Source organism: Orbicella franksi, chromosome 3 (genome assembly GCF_964199315.1).
Source record: "Orbicella franksi chromosome 3, jaOrbFran1.1, whole genome shotgun sequence".
NCBI lineage: Eukaryota > Metazoa > Cnidaria > Anthozoa > Scleractinia > Merulinidae > Orbicella > Orbicella franksi.
The window spans coordinates 4,284,428-4,306,768 of record NC_138147.1 but is presented as its reverse complement, the minus strand read 5'-3'; the positions used below and the strand labels follow the sequence as shown (position 1 = coordinate 4,306,768).

Below are 22,341 nucleotides of genomic sequence, written 5' to 3'. Positions count from 1 at the left end.
TTGTAATCAGGAGCTCTGCTTTTAGGCTTTGCTAACTCTATATATTACTTAAATTGGTTGTTGTTATAAAATGAGTTGGAAAAATTATCCAGAATCAAAACCAATCTGCCGTTTTTGCAGACTGCATGATGTTTAGCTGTCTGGCTGGGAACAGTTCCATGTAGTTCTAATAAACAAAGTCACTGATCGATTGTTAAAATCAGATCTCATAAAGTAGGCTTAATATCACATTTCCTAAGGTAAACCAAATTCTTAAAATGTTTTCTTTTTCGCTGTACATCACAACCAGACAAACTTGTTGCATTAACCTTATCATAATTGTCAAGAGTCCACTGAGTGCTGCTACCTCCAAGGGCTTTTTATTCACAAAAAAATAACTCTTGTATTGACACGCTTGCACACTAACACACTAAATTAAAAACAAAATTGGAAATATGGAGTCTCCGTGTTAATTTCTCTTACACGTAAAAGTAACTCAAACGTTGATTGTTAATGCAATTCTTACAATCGCAAAATACCATGCAGATAACTGAGGCAGTACCACTTGCATTTATTTCCATTTTTTTTGTTGACCTTTCAGCTGCAACATTTTATGAGTTTCTGACCAAAGAATCTTAGGTATATTATTGGCCGTGTAAAATTATGATTTGCAACAATCTGGATTAGGAAAGACCTCATTCAAATTGTTTTTCTGATCATAAATCACTTCTGCAACATCAGTCTGCTTATCAAAATTCAGGTACAATCATTTAACGTCACCTTGATAGGGAAAAACTGCATTCAAATCTTATTTCAACACACAGTTACAGTAATATATACAACTACAAAACTAGTTTCGTCCATGACCTCTTAATTTGGTCTCCATAACAGATTTAAATCCAAGGTGACCTCATGTAACCATGCATGAAATATAAACCTTGATACCACAAGTTAAACTATAACTAATTTGCATTTTTTTTTCAGTCTACTTATTTATTTATTTATTTATTTATTTATTTATTTATTTATTTATTTATTTATTTATTTACTGGTTTATTTCTATCTTGTTATTATTGTTTCTATCTGGTTATATTATTGTTGGTTGTTATTATTTGGTATCAAGTTATATTTTTCGTGCATGGTTACATGAAGTCATCCAAAATTCAAATCTTTACTGGTGACCACCTGAAGAGGTCACAGACAAAACAAGTCTTGAAGTCGCATATACTATGTAACTATGTATCAAAGGAAAATTCAAATGAAGCTTTTCCCAATTCAAGATGCTGTTCAGTAATCATACTTTCTTGCTTTACAAGTAGAACTTTGTGAAGGAGGCTATTACGCATGGTTTATATGCCCCAACAACAAGGCAATGCTTGGTTTAAGTGAGTGGCAAAATCGTCCAGAGAGGCGAAGCCATATTTTTCTATGTTAGTTTTCTTCCTTAATTAATGACTAGAGCAGGGCTTGATTGATGATTGCCGTAATTCTCATCACTGGTTTGATTGATAAGGGACTGGCACTGTAAGGAGAAACCAGTGGTTGAACACTTGGCCATCTCAGTCACATTTGTCCAACTGTATAAATGCCACATGCTCAACAACCATTTTTTGAAAAAATGTACTTGTTCCTTCAATCACTGATCTCCATTGCTTTCCAATTCTAACAGTTTGGAAGTGATTACGTCTACTGCATTTAGTGTTGGTGAGTTAGGAAACAAGTCAATAACAGCTTGGCGTCTTCTAAGGATTGCGTTAGACTGGGATCCAGTGGAATAGAACCTACAAAGAAGGAAAAAACTATTTTTTCAAGAGCTGAAAGCAAGATATAGCTAGAAGACTCTCCTCTGCGAAAACTCACTGATTTCAATGTCAAATTGAACACATCACATCAGTGAGAATTGTCTGCAATTTGCAATGACCCCTTGTGATAAGCTTGACACAACAAAGAATTTGGTTGACATTCCTTAAGCTTCCAGCAAATGAGACCTTTGCATTTCCAAACAATATACTTCCCTGCTTGTTTTTTTTTAACACTAATATAGACAAGTGTAATAAATGGTGAAAAGACCATTTTCCATGAAACATGATCTTGATTGCCCCCTACCCCTCTATCCCCCTTCCTGTGTAGTCACTGATGTTAGTAAGTATTTTTACCTAAAAATGGAGCATTGCAGCTCTTTGCCAAAGCTTCACCTCCTCCTTTTGAAACAAATTTGTACATTTTTAAAGGAAAGAAAGTGAAATATTATTTCATACTATGAACTAGATGAAGGTACACTATAACAGTCAAAAATACAACAAGTCATAGTGTATTAAATATTCTCTTTAAATCATGAAAAGGAAAAGCCTCCTCCACACATGCATTTTGCATGGACTTGTCTGGCAATGTTTCCTCAATCCCAGATACTGTAGGTGTGCAGTGAAAAGACTTAAAACCCTGACCCTATTTAGGGATGAAACAAAAGAAACTGATACCCTGTTTAAGGCCCGATCCAAGAAAAATGACATCCAATTCAAGGAAAAAACAAAAACTATGAATGGCACCAACAGGTCAACTGTATTTCACTTCTGTGACACTGGAAGTTTAAAAGCATCAAGTGTAGAACTTATTTTCTGTTTGGCCGGGCATTTACGCATTGCAATATTAGCGGACACAATTTAGGTAGGTAACCTGTCTAAGGATCACACCGTGAGCACAATTAATGTCAACAGGAGCAAAAATGATACCCTATTTTAAGGATTGAGAACCTCAAAAACTATATCCTACCCCATGACACAAACCTATATAGCCCATATATGGGAGTACCGCTTTCAGTGTTTCCTGCAAAGAGCATCTGTATTAGGAGGCTAACACTTACATTACAAATGAGGACAGACAAATTCACTCATGTTCTCCACCACTCTAGGATTGGGATTTTAGTTTTCTTGCAGAATGTTAGTTCTCTCCTGACGTCAGACACTGCCACACCCTGAGAAACAACAGGAATGTCATTGAAAAATCCATCAATATATTACATACTAGTTCATTCTGGTAAATTTCTTGCAAATCTTTTATTAAGCAATTGAAGATGGAGAGTTATCCCATGCCCAGGAACAACTGCTGACATTTTTCTTTCATTGAGAACAAAAGGGAAAAAATGAGGGTTAAAAGTTCAGAACTGGAGACCAATTTTGCCAATCAACTGATACTAAACTAATCTTAGGTTTTGGCCAAACAATGATTAGGCTCGATTTCACCTGAATTGATTGACTATTAAAAGGCTAGTAAATGTCTAAGTGAAAAGCTGGCCTTTCCTCAATGCTCTTACGGCTAAATTAACAATGTATTAGTCACAACAGACACATATTAAGCGAGTGTAAACTTTCTGAAATCAAAATAAGCCTTCCTAATAATTGACAGCATTTAATTATAGAACGGTTATTATAAAATAATATACTTTAATATGCATACCTGAGGAGTAGTGACCAAAATTGCTCCATCTGGATTGTAATGTCGCAGATTTTCTACTAACTGTAATCATTTATGTACTCATCAGATGTTCCTGGATTGAACAAAACCAATCTTAGAACAGAGCAATAATGATAGGATTACACTGCATACTGTAAAATGAATGTGCATGATTTTACTATCAACAAAGTTAAGAGTATATCTGCTCTGACTCCAACTCCAGTCTCGCAGTATGGAGTATTGTATTCCCTTAAATGTCCTTAATGGGGAGCTGGCCTACTGGTGGATATCTCCTCATATCCCTGTATTTTTGCAGTTCAGGTTGGCCAGCAACTTGTTAGTACTCATTTCTCCTCCTATGTGATGGAAGGCATTGCCAGTCAAGTCTCTCACCTAAAAATGCAGTACAAAGACCCATGAACGGGCTTTGAATCCAGATCTATTGATCTACAGTGTACGACATTAACCACTGGGCCACTGTACCTAACACAACAGTACATCACAAGCCTCTGAAAATAACATTTTACACAGTCGTCATACCTGGAGGTGTATCAATAAGCTGGTAATCCAGGTCACCCCAACATACATCTGATAGAAACTGCTTGATCATTGCTAAAAAAACAAACAAACCGGTAACTGTCACTTGAGAACTCAAGAAAGTCTATAGGAACATCAAAATGTTTGTAGCACTCTACAGAATTTGCTCCATTTTAGAAATCATTAATAAAAGTGCATTGCAGACAGTGGTGCTCTGGCCTGGAACAAAGTTGTTTTAAAATAGTCGTAAAACATTTTGCTGATTTCAAACATTTTCCTTTCATTCAAAAGCCCAGAAAAGCCACAGTATTTTCGAAAGAATTTGCATAACTTTGTACAAATAGTTACACTGTGGATCCAGTGGTGACCAGCTGGGGGTGTCACATAAAATTTTTTTTGAAGACATGATTGATCATCGCAGTTATGCACACAACTTAAGCAGTTGTGAAATTAAAGCCTGAAAAAAAAAAATCAGGCCTGAATGGGATTTGAACCCATGACGTCTGCAATACCAGTGCAGTGCTCTACCAACTGAGCTATTTAATTGTATTTTGAGAAATTTTGTAATATATATCAACTAGACATAATACTGCCCCCAAAAAAGAAAATTAAGTATTGTTTGCTCAATATCAACAAAGCCTAATAATAGCTACCTGAAGTTTCCTACATTTTAAACTAAGGTAATTAAATTGTGCATTTCACAAAAAATTACTCAATATGTGGTGGCATAGCTCCTTGAAGTGATTTCAGTAGTCAGTTTCATTGATGATGAGACACTCAGATCTAGCTTTGATTAACAAGCTTGAACAGGTCAAGGTAAGTCAAAAAATATGTAAGTGAAGAGTATAAATGAATAAATACCATTTTTCTTAGGTCCTCTCCACACAACGGCATCATCTCTTATTTAATAACAAGAAACCAATTGACATAACAGCCAGTCGTTGGTCCTTGTCTGTGTAAACTGGAACCAAACTAAAAAGAAAGGTTCAGGTGATCTTTAGAAAATACTTACAGTAAACACCCTTGGCAAAAAACATAGGCAAGTTATGATGTCAATAACATATCAGCTGATCTTATAAAAAAAAAATTAGAAAGTGAAGTATGTACATGAAAAGTATGATAATTAAAACACACGTCTGATGCATTTATACTGCAGGTAATCTAAATTCTACGAAATAAAAAACTTCCCAAGATCAAGCACGTTCACCCACAAAAGTTCCAAAGAAGTGGGGTACTGGTTCCTGACAGACCAGCATTCCATGCAGGAGAAGCCGCAACACTTCAAATCAGTTTCTTGCCATCAAACTGGATATAAGGAATTCTCCTGTAATGAGCCACTAAAGGTCATAGACACTCTTTCACTGTTACACATCAAACACAAGTGTGAGAGTTGTATACAGTATATATGCATGATTTAGTTAATATTGGCTCCCACGGAATGGCTTCAGAAGATGATCCTTTATATTATGACCTACCCAGCAGAACACTGCTGTATATCTTTTCCCTCTACATTCATCATCCTTGGAATACTTGGTCCACATATGTCAACATCCAGTATGCCAAGCTGGAAGATAAAGAGATAACACAAAGATTAGCCATTTATTGTGATCAAGGTAGTACGGCAGCCTGTAACAATACATTCTTGAAGACACTTCTTTGCTACCAGAGGCAGATCCACAGATTTTCACTGGGGTGACTCTGGGGTAAGGGGGAGAAAGACAGAAGGTGCTGGGAGGAAGGCAAAGTGAACATTTTTTAATCCAAGACAGGATTTTTCCCTAAGTGTCACCAGTTCACACATCATGTGGCCAATACTATAAATCTTCTGATAACAAATCTCGCTCCCAAATGTAAAACACGAAAACAAGACCTATCCCAAACGTAGAAAATCATCCAATAAAGCTTCCCCCCCATGCAACCCTTCCCACTGCATATGAATCAATGACTTAAGGACATTTGCCCTAATTGTTTCTGCACGTCCTTACTGTGTGCGCAAATTCACACATCATGTTATGCATGAGAGCACACACTAAGTAATAAAATGAATAGCCTACGTGGACCCTTTCCCTCCCCTTCTACGGCCTGTCATGCAGGCTATAAAATGAACAATGATAGGGCAGAAGGCTATTGCCATAGCTTTGGCTGGGTTTAATGATCTTGGATGTTTGGCAACCCCTACTTTTCTTTCCAGAAACAGATTTTATTAACAAATATCTCCACATTGTCCAAAAATGAACAAAAAATGAATGTGGGAAGTTAAAAAAAATTTAAGATTTCTGTCCACGGGATATCGAATCCTGCCATCTTGTGGCTGCCAGGTCCATGAAACTATGGTCGCTAAATGCGAACTTGTTCATTAAGGAACCTCGCCAGTTGAGTAAATTCACTTAATAGGTCCCCTTAAGGTGATTCCTCACATTTGCATCATGCATCCTTACTGCGCATAATTTATGGCGTCAGTTAGCGCATGCTCGTGCACACGCATCTTGAAAACATGATGGATTTGCCTTCATATTGAGTTCTGTCAGTTGAAAAATGGCTATAGCTCACTAACGAGCACGGGAACCCCACCTTTTTTTCCAGTCATTGTAATCAACTAATCATAAGCTTTGCATGAGAAAAGACTGAACTAATTTCTATCACTGAAAATTGAATAAATAAAGAAAATAGCAGATACACTGTGGTCTTTTCTATTTTGCAGTTTGGTAACCATATCAAGAAATTTGGTTCATTTTTTTAAATCTAGGATTTAGCTTTCTGTCTGAATCGAACTTAAAATGCTTATTTGTGTCTGACGCAATGTACTGACTGTAGTTTAATGCGTGTTCTCGTGAGTCTGGACTCACAAAGATTTTACTATTACTGGGAATGTGTTCTTATAACAAGCATTGAACAATGCCAAAATGGGGCGTTTTCAATGCTTCGCTGCTCCTTAATGAGCATGGGCACCCCCCCATTTTTATTTCAAAATTGAAGTTCTCATATGATAAATATTCAGTAGACAAAGTTTGAAAAAAATTCTATTGTCACTTTTATTTCAGAGGAATTACCTTAAACAACATTTGGCAGAGAACATTTCACTTCAAAGATCTAATTGCAATATTTTGGGCTTACAGACATTGTGGCGTTATTCGCTAACGAAGCCCGATTATTTCAGATTTCGGGTGTTCTTCTGGGGATGTTCTCTCCAAAACGAAGTCGGTGACGCCCCATTTTTTTACATTTCGCGCAACCGTCCTTAATACGGGTAAATGTAGAAATGTAAACCATAAGTCGACAGAACGCAAAGATTTCAGCTTACCTTCTTTCCTTTGTCGTAGAGGTTCCATGCTATCTGTGTCGTAAACAGTACTTTTACCAACTCCTCCTTTACCAGACAAAACAAGAATCACGTGCTTGATAGATTTTAACATTTCTTCAAGAGTTCGCTCCGACTGACCTGAAATTTACGAACAAAAAGCACATTGTATAAGTGAGAATTACTCGGACTCTGGAAAGAGAGGACAATTCTAACAACGTCGCTAAGCATGCAAATAATATATTAAGCCTTTCCGTGTAGGAGGCTGGAGTTTCATTCGAAAAAAATAACAAAAAAGGACTTATACTTCTGCTTACATGTAGTCTTACTTTAAAGAAAAAATAATGTATACACCCTTAATGCAAACAGCAATTTTTTAAGTAACACATTCGTTGCACGACAGTACTCACCGTCCGCCATCTTGAATTTGAGATGGAAACTGCTGGTCATCCTCGCGTACAGTCGGCTCAAGAAGCTTTCCCGCTGCTCTGTAGGCCCGCTCTGTAGCTGAAAAAAAAGGTCATCCTGGGACACCCAGGGGCAGTTAGTCGGCGCGACATTTTCGGACGACGCGATATTTTCGGGCGAGAGTTTACATCAAGACGTAAAATTTCGCCCGAAAACATCGCGTCGTCCCGACTAACTGCCCCTGGGTCTCCGAGGTGGCCTGAAATGTCAGTCATCTTCCACCATCCAGCCTAATCGCCCGGGGATTAAGCTGAGGGTGGGAGATGACTGACATTTCAGGCTACTGAAAGATATGTTCAAAACCCCAAATGAAATCAGGGACCGCGAGGGAGGAGGAAGGGCTTTAGCCCTACCACTTACTTGCTTGTGTTGAGTTTTTTGGGCTCCAGTCCATATGACATGGATAACGTACGAATTTTGCTACTGGAAAGTAACAAAACGGCGGAACAGTGACCCCTTCTGGAATAACTATATCCCACGGGTCATTTAAATTTTTTCGGTATAAACACAAGCCTTAGGCGCGTGTGTATATCGAGAGAATACAAGTGTCTCGTGGGATATTCCGCGGTATACCACTCGAAAGCAACAGACAGTGCTCGACTTGCCGAAATAGTCGGATTACCGAAGAAGTTCGAAAAAGTACGAATTTTCTAGAGGTTACCGAAGGCCACCGAAGATGCTGTATTTGCCGAATTAGTCGGATTTCCGAAGATGCTCTTCTTTGGCAGTAAATCGATTTTCCGAACCAGTCGGATTTCCGAAGATATTCGTCCGCACATACTTCCAGAGCTCGACTTGCGGAATATTGGATTTCCGAAGATTTTCGACACTGTTCGTTTTATTTGCCGAATTAGTCGCATCTCCGAAGATTGTCTTCTTTGGGAGTACTCGATTTTTCCGAATTACTCGGATTTTCGCATAGGTTACCGAAAATGTTCTCTTTGCCGAATTAGTCGGATTTCCAAAGATTGCCTTCTTCGACGATGTTCGATATTCCATATATGTCGTATTTCCGAAGATATTCTGCACATGCTTTGACAGAGCTCGATTTGTCGAATTAGTCGAATTTCCGAAGATGTTCAACAGTGTTCGATTTTCCCGGAGGTTATCAAAGATTACCGAAGATGATGCTCTTCAGTTTACGCCTAACCAGTAGGCGGATTTCCAAAGGTTAACTTCTTCGACAGTGCTCGATTTACCGAAGGTTACCCAAGATGTCCGAAGTTTTCCGAAGGTCACAAAAGATCGAACGAGTAAATAATGACTGATACCGTGAGTGAGTTCCTGTCTTCATTTCCAGTTCTGCAATGCGTTTAGGCACACTTCGAAGGATGCAAACACCCATGACAAGGCTTCGATTGAGTCTGGAATAAACGTGGCCTAAGCCCAACCAAAAGTTAGAAATAGTCATAAAGAGCTTTTTTCACGCATGCCAAGACTCTACAGCCCTAAATGGCTTGACATAGCCACACACAGGCCTATATAGCTCTACATAACAATACATTTTCATACAATTGAGCTGATATAGCCCTACGGAGAGCCCTACATCTTCCTGATAGTAACACAAAATCCTTAGTAAACTCATATAACCATATATAACCAAACTTTAAGTTTGATTAACATTCCAGATAAAACTTTAAAGTACAATATCATTCAAAACCTGCTTACAAAGTCCTACAGAACCATACATAATTAGATATTCCCCATTGTTTTACATAGTCCAACCTAGAATTACATATAGGTTATTGACTAAGCGTAAGGTCAAGAGGGCTGGATATTAGCCAAGTTCTTTGTTCGTTGAGGCTAGGAAATCGCACAAGCTTCATCGTAGAGAACATCGCAAGGACGCAGCAAGCAACTTTTTTCTGCCTTATGTAATTTACAACAAGTCAATAAACTGTTTAGAAACAGCAAAAGAAAATAATTAGTAACTTAACTACAACCCCACAAATTTTAGCGTAACTTCAGCACTATCCATAAATTTTCTTTTCATGAAGAAGTTCTTCTCATTCTCGATTAACCCAATAACTGAATATTTCTTCTTCATGCAGAAAATAGAAAGACAACGTGCAAACGCTGCCTAAGCACACTTGTCCACTTTGATGTAAAAAAGACTCCAAACCAGTCTTTATCCATGGCATGCATTGGGTGAAGCATTAATAATTCAACATACAAACTACTCCTGACCTCCCTTATCGGTGCTTCTAGAGGTAAAAAATGTAATATCAGTTCAATAGCCAATGGCATTGTTGTTGTATAGGAACATTAATTGCTTAAAGCTCAAAAAGTTAAACAGGAAATAGATGTTCATCTGCTCCATTCGAGGGTGATCATACAATCGCATATTGTGTCCACATTTCTTCCTTCCTCCAAGTTACTGATAACAACCGACTAGCCCTCGAAAAACCCGGATCAAGTGTTTATTAATTCTTTTAGACTTTTGACTGCAGAGAACAAAAAAACAAAAAACAGAAAACAGAAACGACAGCCTGCAAACCCAGCTTGAAATACAGACACAGACCTCGGGGGGTCCATATGAGGACATATGAAGTCAGAAGCGCTGAGGCAGTACAGGCCCGGTCAGAAATCAACCACCCTATTCCGACACTCCATCCAGACTCATGCTTCCGGTGGATTGTCGCATGGTACTCATGATACCTGCGTGCTGTGTCCAACAGGATAGGTTTCCAACTTGCGAGCACGGAATGACTAGTCGACCTCTCGACTGCTACCACCCCTCTGGACGTGAAAGTAAAACAAGCACTAAGAGGAGCGCACGAAACTCTCCACCCAGCTTAGGAATGCGTGATTGCCTTCTGAGATCATTCCGATTTCAAAATGGACGTTTTATTAGCTTGTTCTAGCACTGATCTTGGATTTTTCTAAGAAACCGGAGTCGTTACCTGTGTCCTTATTTACTTATCCTATCATTACCAGAATTGTCCTCAGCCGGGTTGCTCTCAGGACTGAAATAATTTTCCGCATTCCATCTTACTGGATTTTTCTAAGAAACAAGTCGTTACCTCTATCCTTAATAACTTATCCTATCGTTACCAGAATTTTCCATAGTCGGGTTGCTCTCATGAAAGACTTTGCCGCTTTCCATCCCACTGTCCGAGCCATTTCTCCGGCCAGAAATCATTTGAGTTTTTCCACAGTATGGATCCTTATAAGCCACAACTGAACCAGGCTGATGATCAGTAGACTGCTGCGGTTGCGACACCGATATGCATGTCATGTACGTACTGCACAGTAATCAGCGCTTCAAGGACTAATCAAGAGAAAAGTAGGTGTTTAGATTAGTAATTCACAAAGGAAAACTACGTTTAAACGTTTTATAATTACATGCTGTCTTCGGTCTCTTCGTGTCTTATCACAAAGAGTTTTTATGAAAATTGAAGCTTATTTACGAAGAGTGTAAGGGTAAATATATGTGTATATGTACGAGAGTCGCCTTCTTGGATAAAGTAACTGCTTTCCATACACTCGGTTTCTAACTCAAGCATTTTAATATAATTTTCAGATCACTGTTCCACGGTACTGGTGTTGAAGCTTTTCTAGGAAAATTAAACAATGAGTTTTTGCTGGTATTCTGAATTGTTGTGGAGCCCGAAAGTCACTGAGAGTTACTTTCTTAACTAAGAGACTGCTTAGTCTTTGAAATATCATATGACCAAAAAATCTTCAGAAATGCCATTAGAATAAAGTTCAATCTATTTGCTGATTATATAGAATGAGAAATTCTTACTTACCATTAAGAAGGCTTTTTCCACTGCCCTGCCTCTCTTATCTGTCTCCGCATACTTCAACATAGTGACTGTATCTAAATGTCTCACCGGTGAAGAAGGAATTAACGCTGATTGCATCGTTCAGCATCGATTATTCTGTTTGTCGGTTGCTACTAAAGATTACTACAGTACAGTTCTGAAATGTCCCAAGTGGTGAGCACCACAGAGCCCAGCGTTGCTTGAATCAAACCGTTAGAAGGAATGTTGCCACCTTGTGAAGCGAACTTTCCGTCTCAAAGCTTCAAGAAACTCAGGTTCACGTGAAATGAAATGCTCAATGTTTAAATAAAACTCGCTGTATCCTTTTAAAGCTTCGCTCGCATTGCTAAAAGTCAGCAAACCTGACGCGAAGTGGGTACAGCTCAAACTGAACTAAACATCGGTTGAGAAATTTGAAATGAAATTTGGCTAAGGTGCGCATGGACAAAGGAAACTGCGTCGTTAAGTTTGAAGTTCATTATTAAATGTGTGAATTTCTCGCGCATAGCAAGGAATTAATAATAAGTTTTGTAACGTATCAAATCAGTGCGTTTAAGTTTTCATTGCATCATTTACATAACAGGCAAAGTATTACTTCAGAGACCACTGATTGCCTCTTAATTCCCTTGGCGTTAGTTTCTAACCATACTGGTGCATTTTTCATCTCGCTTTTGACCGCATTACGTTATGTTGACTTTAAAAGCGCGGGAAAACGGGGCTTTGGATCCGTGGCGTTGCCACAAGTGTTAGACTCACGTGGTCGCGTAGGAAGATACCGCGAAGCCACGAAATCAAATCGCTCTACATTCGGCCAAAGGGATTTGATGAATCACGAAACAAGGAGACAGACACTTTCTTAACTACGATTAAGCGGTTAAATCTGATTTGAATATTGAAACCATTAACAATTTGAGAACCCTGCCTTCCAACGGGTTTTCCAAAAGACTATTTTAAGACACGAGGTACATACATATAATTTTTAATGCCATGATCCAAGCAAAATACGATCAATCATAATCAATGGGTGATCAAACACTCCCTTAACGCTTTCCTCCTATCCGCAGAAATCGACGGAAGTTTCCGACTTGACCATCCGTTCGGATGTCGTAACACCGAAGTTCATGGTCCTTTGTTGATTATTCTGTCATTCAAGAGTCGTTATCCTTCGGTTTCGGAGAGTACTAAGAAGGCCGAAAACCTCTCAATGCATAATTGTCAAACCCCCAAAAACTATTTTTTACTTAGAATACGATACTCTATAACATTTCAGAAATATCAACAATACTGTAAATCTTAAAAGAATAGGCTTTGTCAATAATTTAACTATAAAACATTGCGATAAGACAGAAGTTAACACCATCACGGTTAGAAACTCTAAAAACTGTAAAAAAAACTCTAAAAAGCGACGACGTTTCGACGTTTACTCAACGTCATTTTCAAGTCAAAATGAATAAGAAAACGTTATTTGAATATAAATGTACAAAACAAATCCTTAGAGACTTCAATAAAACACTATTAAACTTGAAAATGGCGTTGAGTAAACGTCGAAACGTCGTCGCTTTTCAGAGTTTTTTACAGTTTTTAGAGTTTTTAACCGTGATGGTTTTAACTTTTGTCTTATCGCAATGTTTTATAGTTAAATTACTGTAAATCTTGCATATGAATACACGAGTTGCGTTCAGAGAGTGCGCACGTTTGATTATTTTTGTTTCCTTGTAATTTAAACTAACTCCATATTTATTTATTGTTCGAGATAATTTGCCCGCGTAGGACAAACTTAAAGCTAGTACCTGAGCCTTCGCTCCCTTAACCCAGCGGTCGAGACAAGAACCCATGTCATAGTATCAAGGTCACAAAGTCAATGTGAACTCATTAACGCTAAAATTGACAGAATATCCTTCTTAGATTGAGAAAAATTGAAACTTAACTAACTGGAGATAATATAATAGGGAGCTTAGGCAAACCACGGCGACGACGTCAACGAGAACATCGTAACCAAACAAACTTGTTGGATTAACCTTCTCATAACTGTTAAGAGTCCACTGAGTGTTGCTACCTCCAGGGGCTTCTAATTCCCAAAAAATAACTCTTGCACGCCTCGCGTGCCTATGTTTAAATCATGTGGAGTATATATGAAATAATTCATATTTGAACTGCGGTTGTAGATGAAAGTGAAGAATGATCATCGCAGTAAATTTTCCAATTTAAGCAGTTGGAAAGAAGAAGGCTTTCTGTGACCGGGCAGTTTCTTGCGCAATTATCTAGTGTTCGTGCTACAGTCGTATTTGTTCGGAACAACTACGATGTCATCTTCGTACAGTGCTCGTCATGACTGAAGACACGAGGTGCTTTACAGAAAGAAACTTTCTATTTTCCTTGTTTGCCCGCTTTAACTTAGTCCGGCTCGATCTTACAATTTCTCTTATTCACCGTATGAAATAAATGAAACAATCGGTCTAAAAACCTTTAGAAAAGTATAAAAGGATGTTAGCTGGTAAATGAATCCAGCTAAGAAGAAGTATGCAATAACTGTGGCTGATCACTATAGGACCTATAGTTGAAAGGAAACCTTAACTATTGAAAAATCGGCCAAGGGAGGATTTTAAAACAAGCTACCCTGAAACCCAGTTTGATCTCACATTGTCCTCTAGGCTCGTTATGAAGTCCAGCTTTCACAGAGACAGGATTTAATTTAACATAATCTACTCATGGTAATGTCATTAAGCTGTAGAAGCCCGAGCTCTTTTTCTAAAGATTTGAGTAAAGAATGTCGGGTGGATATGTTTTGCTTCAGTTTGAAATTCAAGGCAGTCGAATTTCATGGACTTGCTGTTTCATGTACTGTTCAAGGCAGCACTAAATAAGAGGTCGGCACATGCAAAAGTTTCAAATAACAATGGTTTAAATGTCACGGGTATAAAAGGCCTCGTTTCTTTTAAGATGTCGCACATGTCTGAAAAAAACTTTCAATAAATCCAACTTGAAGAGGTTTGTGTCTTTATTTGCAGCTTAGAGGAAGCTTACCGCAAATCGAGTTCGAGACAAGTTCTAGGCAAAAGCTTTTGAATCGTGTACTGATATAGATCATCCTAGCTTCGGAACAAAAAAACAGTAACGGTGATTTATTTCAGTGTATAGAACTCTTTTACTATATGAACCTGGGATGTCAATCAAATGGAACAATGTTCTTGTGAGGGATCGGTGGTCAGGTGTCATGGTCCCGTCTATTGTTCCCGTTAATAAAACGGCTCTTCTCGTTAGCTGCCAAGCATCAATACTTACGTTCGTCAACTGTATTTCCCATAGTCTAACAGGGAGGCACATCACAGAAGAACCAAGTGTGTTTTGACATGTGAATCAGGGTTCGTTTACTCGCGGGAGATTTTAATTTCCGGCCTCATTGTGTGGAAACCCGTTTGAAGATCCAATCCCACGGGAAGGCATTTCAATGGCTTAATTATCGCCTTATGCCCATCATGGGTACTGGTGATATTCTATTCGCTAATCTTTTTAATTGCGTGAAACTTCAGTTATAGGTCATTGAGAATATTGTATTTACTTTATGGGCAGCTGTATGCCATACGATGTTTACACACCTTGGAAATACAGAATCGGCGAATAAGCCTCGATCGCCGTAAAATGCAACCTCCCATTTCATACCTTCATTGAAAATTCCTTTAATAATCTCCAAACCCCTTTCTCAGCCAATGAAAGCCCTCTGAATTACCTCTCCCTGTACGCTATTCCACCGCTAACGACGTTGTCGTCTATTAATTTGTCGGCCTCAAACCGCTTTTGTTGACATATCATTTGCACCGGCGAGACGCCTTGTCTTCGCCTTGTTATTTTGTGTTCATTCTTCAATGAAATAACTTCGGCACTTTTAACAATCAATTCTTGTCGCCTGGAATAACGCAATGAAAGTACATCTTTACTGCTTTGAAGCAGTTATAACGCGTGATATTAGCTACCAAAAATGTCTTCAGCATGCCGACTTTTGTACTTACTTGAAGTTTAAGTCTTCGTATCAACGCTGATATTTCCGTCACATCCGTGCCCACATAGCCACTTATTTACCTTTGGGCTTTCGTGAAGAAATAAACTTGGGACACAAAGAAGCAAAGTCGTTATTATAATCGCTAATGGTCGCTTTTATTTTCTCAAAATCAAGAGGTATCTTGCAGTAAGACGATAATCGATGGCTACAGTGCTGCTCTGATGCAAGGTTACTATGCTAGGTTTGAGATAAGTGTGACAAATTTGGCTCGCCAAGGGGCAATAGAGGGATGGCAAACAATTCGATAACTTGAAAGTGATTGGAAAATCAAAGATTTGAAATGTCACAGTGGAAACGTTCGTATTTCTTTATTGAACTCGCTTAGCTGTGAATTGCGTAAACCTAACGAAAAGAATCATAGTTCTCACATTAATTCAGTAATCTGGTAATTTTTCTTTCAGTTCTAAGGGGAACTAATTGTAGTGAAAAAAACCTTGTCGCATGCAATTGACAGGAAATAGATTTATTACTAAGCAGCTAACCCAAACTTCAACTATTTGTTTAAAGATGTTGAAAAACGTTTAATAAACTGGTGGTCGGACTTTCCAGTCTATATGGGAGCTGTATTTGTAAACTGCTTCACGAGCTGACAATAAAAACGACGTGGTGTGCACTTATTTCATAATTAAAAACCTCGCCGAAGTGGCAGGTAGCAACAAAACATAAAATGGCAGTCAGGTAAAACAAGTCATGTCCTCGAAAATAGAAAAACGTGTAGCTTACTTCAAGAAAAATCAATAAACCAGGCTTATAAAGGGTATGCGGCGAGTGCTGAACAACTCGTTAAAGCCGACAAATTTAATTGAGAAGAGCTCTTGGCAGTTCAAAAAAATGTAGCAGCTCGAAAAAATTGCGAAACAAGTTTCTACGGAAAACATAAATTTAGAAACGCGTTTGTTGTATAACTAATTAAGACCTGCGATGGCACACTTCAAGTGCGTAATATGTTGGAAATTAATTTCTAGGATCGTGAAAACAAAACAAATGTCTCTAGTCAATATTCCGCAGTCTTTCAAGCTAAAGAAAAAGACTATGAAAAGGAGAACGCAATTTAAATTGCTGTTTGTAAAGGATATGAGCTAGTTCCTGCCTAAAAGTGACATGGCTGTCCAATTTCCCCTTGCAATCGTTTGTATAGTTTATCGTGACAAAAAGGCTCTTGAATTCTAAGCCCACTCGAAATAAAGCTGGTATCTGCGTGTTATCTTATGAAGCGAAAATGCACCTTGTAAATTCATGGCATCTAAATATGCATTTCTGAGGTTCAATTATTTGGCAAGTTTTTATTTGGACAGAATAGATCTCCCACGAGTTAACAATGAACCAAAAGTGTGACCTTAGAGGAAACGGCGTAAGAAAAAATTTCGCTAGTCAGAAAGGAAAGCTGATAAAGTTAGTAACAGTCATCTTTCACTTCCGAAAACAACTTGCCTTAAGCTAAGTATCTTAAGTTATGCCCACCTTTTGATGTTACGAGTACATGACATTTCTAACATTTTTAACCAATGTAAATGGGTTAGAGAGGGAAGTTAGGGTGCAGTAAATTTAATTTGCAACGGAAAACTGAGCTGATCAATATGGGCTGTAGTAAAAATAAAATAAAGATTATCTCTAGATGTTTTAAAAAATTCACCCGTATCACAAATATGGACGGCTTGACGAATCACAAGACTGTGCAACACGGCAAATTAAGTCGGTAATTTTATCTCTCGCTATCCCTCTCAAAGGTAGCAAACGTTTCATATATTACATTGAATAAAAAAGATATGACATGTATTTCATGATAACTAAATAGGTTGAAAATCAACTATTCACATATAACCTCATGTTTAGCAGTATTGGTTGCAATGGAAAGTTTATGCAAGACCGTCTTTTTGTGGTTAAGTTATGGTGCAAACAGCTTTCTGCCGCGGGCAGAAACCCGCGGGTCGGAGTAGTGTTTCCATATTTTTTAAAGAAAGAAAAAAAAAAAACGAGCAAAAAATTTTAGTCAAGGCATAAATCCTCATCATGGAAAGAGAATTATAGATGCATAATAAATCTTTGTTCATCTGTATACTGAGGAAGAAGGATTTGTTTGAAGGCCATAGATACTTACAAAACACGTTTGTATATGTTTTTTTTTTTTTACTTTTTTTTGTCTCTTTTTTTTACACCATCATGCAGAATGTTAAGTGTTTACATTTAATGCCGCAAAACCACATCGCATCAAAGTAATCCAGCTCCTTCGTTGGTTTTTATTTTTCAGCTTAACACCGCTTTGCAGCTGCCGAAAACGATTATTTACAAACCCTTCGCCTTGATGTGGTCTTCAAATCTCGCTTAAGCAACTATCGCCGCTGATTCAACCTCTCTTTTATGGAACTCCCGTTCGCCCCCACCTTTAATATCAACACATGCCTCCGAGAGACGTTGACATTACTATGTTCCCGCACTCCTCGACTTTCAATTTCAAACTCTTTATTAAAAATTAAATTAAAAGTTTAAACAGCCGCCTCCCAGCTGGACCGGTGAGACAACCAGTGCGGTCGCCATCAAACGACGAGATAGGACAGTTTAGGTGTCTTTCTACACAGTGAATAGTGCTTTACCAGATGAAAAAAAAAATCTTAATTGCTAAATATCCTAGTTGGGCTCAATAGAGATAGCTGCTAAAAGACAACAAAAGAGACAAGTTATTCTGTGTTTTGAAATAAAAGATCTCTGTTTCTTTCCCTAATATGCAGACACTATTTTCTTACAAAAAGGGCGTGAAGCAATAATATACAACAGGTATCCCACAAATTGTACAACATTGGATACCGTCCATTGGGTTTTGCAATAAAGAGAAAAAAATCAAATCAAACACATAATGAGTAATCGAATATATATTCTTTGAAACACATACAACATTATTTCTTCGTAAAGGACTAGGAAGTAAAAGACATAAGTGAGCAGTATGATCTATACGAAATTCGTGGATCAGTGTTGCCCCGTGGACGAAAGGTAAACAATGTGTGCATTTGTAAAAAGCGGTTAACTCGTTACCGAATTTCCTAAACTGTGCAGTGTTTAACTAATTGCACCATCAAAACGATGGTGTTGACTAACAAGCATCTAAACTTTGTCTACAAAGGTCTAACGATTTAAAAGGAGAGCAAGTTTTTGTAGAATACTTCTTGTGTAATATAACAAGGAATTCACTAATTTCGTAATATACAGAAAGTGGTTTTCAAGAACCCTCCCTTTGCGTCGAGTTAACGTACTTTATATCCTCATATTAAATCATGAAAAACAAAATAATCTAGAGCTGAGTGGAAAGAAATACCAGATGAAATCTTCTCTCCAATTATAGAACCAATGGAATAACAGTTGTGAAGACAAATGATATGCTGTTCAACAAAAGTCTTCAATTCATTTTTTAATGGTGTTACTTAAAACCACGCAAAGTAGAAACAGAGAATTTTCCTCGTTTAGCTCCTACTTCAACGTTGTTACCTTACTAGTTATCGAGCTAAACTCACATGTAAGCTTTCCTTAAATTATCTCAGAAACTGAGAGACACGAAAAGCTTTTTTCTGCCCAAATGTACCTCTGAATGGATAAAGTAAAATTCGCTTATTGCCCTTCCTGAAGGGCAATGAGTTAGGATCCAAGCTATGAACATAAGCGTGTCTTTTATTTTATGCCTAAAATATTTCTTAACTTAGCTTCGATAATAATACTTCGAACTGAGAAAAAAAAAAAAAAATCAGTCTTATAAGATTCATAAATCCACAAAGCCAACAACAACTTCTTGTAGAAATGCCAACGTAAAGTGCACTAAAAGATTCATTACTTCAAACTTCACGTACAAATAAAACGCCAAGTGTGTCATTGGAGTTCTTCGCGACAGTTCTTAAGTTCTCGTGATCTCCCGTTTATTTTGACCTCCATTTGAGAATACTGTTCATCTTTTCAGAAACAGCGTGAGTTTGGTAACAGGCTTTTATGTCCCTATAGAGGTTAAAACAATGCGGCTTATTATAGTACCTACTGTTTTAAACAGAAACGCGACCTGATATGGTGTTTTATTTAGCATGTCAGAATGTGTTTGTAGTTTGTTGACTCTGTAGCTGTAAAACGATTTAATGAAAGTAAAAGGCCCTGAGCCTGCCGACTGGTCGAAACTAGTTATCTTCATCAGTCAAAAAAAAAATCAATATAGTTATTAACGTTCTGAATTTGAATCAAACTAGTTAAACGTGATTTTTTTTCCCCCCTTTTGTTTGCGGGTGTTGCCGCGGTTGCCCGCGGCACGTTGAACATTTGCGCAACTTTTACATGCTGGCCAAATACTGAAGTATTACTTCTTAGTTGCCACGTGTTTTAACACTTGGGTTCAATGTAATGCCGCTTTCTTCACACAAAATTTACACTGTTAAATTTACTGATGCTTATCTGAGCCGATCATCCCAAAGTTTGGCCACTGAGTAAAGTTCGGTACCAATTGAATGTCTCTTCTGCCTTTGTTGTTGGTTTGGAAAGAATCTGATTTCCGTTATTTTTGTAGCACTCCATCATTCCTTCAATAACTGAGATTGAATTGTCATTAACTAAATGACTGAGCATAATAAAACAGCTTTTTGGTTTTCGAATTGGGACATAGTATATTCTGCTTTCCTTTTCTCTTCGTTTTGCCATTTCAAAGTCTCTAAAACGCTGAACAAAAAACTGCTGAGGCCAAAACTGTACAAGTCGATGTGTTTACTAACAACGTTCCACGAAATGTATAGTGCTTTGTTGCATTTTGGTTCCTGTACTTTACAAAAACGTTAAAAAATAATTATAACCGAAAAATCGACTTCCGTTTAGCGATTACTTTAAGGATTCGTTCTTGCGTCTCTTTAAGACATTAAGCTACCCACAAAGTCAAAGTTAAGTAATCACGAAGTACTTTAGAAGTGTCTTCACCAATTAAACTAACAATTTCAACGATGTTTTGATCAGTAATAAATTTGATAATGTCTCGCAATTTATCTCCTGTAGTTTGGATTATAGTGTCCCTATTTCTCTACTATACCTTGATATGTCCCTTTCTGGGGCAAGCCCGCTTAAGTTACGAGAACCCAAGGCGGCGGGGTGCGCTGTTCATTGTCACGAGTGAAAATCGGTTTGTCTTGCCGCGTGCCACGGGTACATCCTACTACAGTATGGTACTGGAGCAATGCGGCCAGCCGCCGAAGAAGAACCGTACCAATTAAGATGCGAGAAATCGAAATTGGGCCGCAACGGCATGTACGGGGCATCCAAACTCCTGTAGGGCACAAATCCATCGCATGATTGAGGGCGGAAGCTCTGGTAAATGACACTATGAGGGTTGTGATCCGTGTGTGTTGGTTTAGCGTGAGAGCTGTGTGTGATTTCTTCGTTGCTTGCGCTGGGTTCGGCGTGAGGTAGCAATGTTTCCGTGGGGAAGGAAGGCCTCGTGTCATTTATGGGGAAGTGGTATCTGCTATCGAAAAACCCCGCTGTGTCGTGAGGGTAGAAGCTAAACTGGAACGGTGTTCCATGCAGAAGCTTGTTCCTTTTGTTTGTTTTATCACGTTTTCTCGGTTGGTATTTGTAATCAGGATAAAGTTGTTTGTGTTCTTCCTTCAAACGCTTGGCCTCCTCAAAGTAATTCGCTTTCTCTTCCTCCGACAACTTCTGCCATTCCAAGCCGAGCTTTCTGCTGATATCGAAGTTGTGCATTTGCGGGTTTTCGTTGGCAATGACTCTTCTCCTCTTCTTAGACCATAGAATGAAGGCGTTTAGTGGCCTCTTAATCTTCTCTGAGGTCTTTGAGTTGTCTGTGGAGGAACTCGAATCGTTCGCGTTCATCTTGCGGACAAGGCAGTTGCAATTGTCGAGTCGACCTGTTGTTCTATTCAAACCGGCCTAACTGTCTGACACCTTCAATCATTAGCCGGTCAAATCTATCCGCGTTCAGTGCGCACTCGCAAGTTGCTGCGTGCGAACAATTAAGAGGGAAGCGCGCAGTTCTGTGATAGTAAAACACTAAATATAGAGCCCAGAATGCACGTGTTAATTATCTGGACCTCAAAAGATACAATATTGCTTGATATAGTCCATAAATCCTCCCACACAAAGTAATTAAAGCTCTTTGAATAAACTAACTGTTTTGTTATTGCTGGTTTTATTGGTGATACATTCTTTGTCTTTCAGGACAAGTTAATTTCAATACAGAGAAATGAGGGCCTTACTGTCCAAATGTAAACAAACAAATACCCTTTTGCAAGGCGTGATTGATATTTTTATAGACTTCTTCTGTAAAACTGAACTCATTGTGTGCTCTGTTTACAAATCTCTGAATCGCACTGTGAACATAAATCGGTACAAGTTTAATATGTTTGGAAATTAGCATTTTTCATCTCGGAACGCGCGCTATTAGCAACTTTTGTCTAAAGAAAACCAAACATCACCAGGAAAAAGAACGCGATAATTCCACCCGTTTGTGTTATTAGGTGCTCGTCAAGACCTTAAACAACATTTTGTTTAATTTTTGCAAAAGTAAACTCGAGCTTTTTTTGTACTAATTTTGGTTCGGGATCTCTTGAGATAAACCGTCTTTAAACATACCGTTTATTACAAATCTGCCGATCACATTTTCCGACTTGTTATAGTATTAACAGACTGTTCTGTGTTTGAGAGCTGGCCTCTATTTACCGATTTGTCAAATCGGTTGACAACATTTGGAAGGGTCAGAAATAAATGAAGACTAAATTTTGTTTTAACCGTGGGAAGAATTTGCGGATTACGCCGTG

General features: G+C 38.2%; 1 protein-coding gene and 1 pseudogene across 2 annotated transcripts; both read right to left on the bottom strand.

Annotated features, from left to right (window-relative positions):
* Window positions 1-968: 968 nt before the first annotated feature.
* Window positions 969-7,684, bottom strand: LOC145480519 (cytosolic Fe-S cluster assembly factor NUBP2 homolog; annotated as a pseudogene). Its single transcript, XR_014048520.1, has 9 exons — window positions 7,675-7,684; window positions 7,268-7,405; window positions 5,442-5,530; window positions 4,828-4,938; window positions 3,970-4,041; window positions 3,433-3,523; window positions 2,845-2,950; window positions 2,136-2,200; window positions 969-1,760 (listed from the first exon to the last, which is right to left on the bottom strand). The product of XR_014048520.1 is annotated as a cytosolic Fe-S cluster assembly factor NUBP2 homolog (transcript).
* Window positions 7,685-17,489: 9,805 nt separating this feature from the next.
* Window positions 17,490-21,639, bottom strand: LOC145480743 (uncharacterized). The gene has a single exon (XM_081459063.1). It carries the CDS (start codon window positions 21,395-21,397, stop codon window positions 20,672-20,674), a length of 726 nt encoding a protein of 241 aa, XP_081315189.1. The 5' UTR covers window positions 21,398-21,639; the 3' UTR covers window positions 17,490-20,671.
* Between the last annotated feature and the right edge of the window lie 702 nt (window positions 21,640-22,341).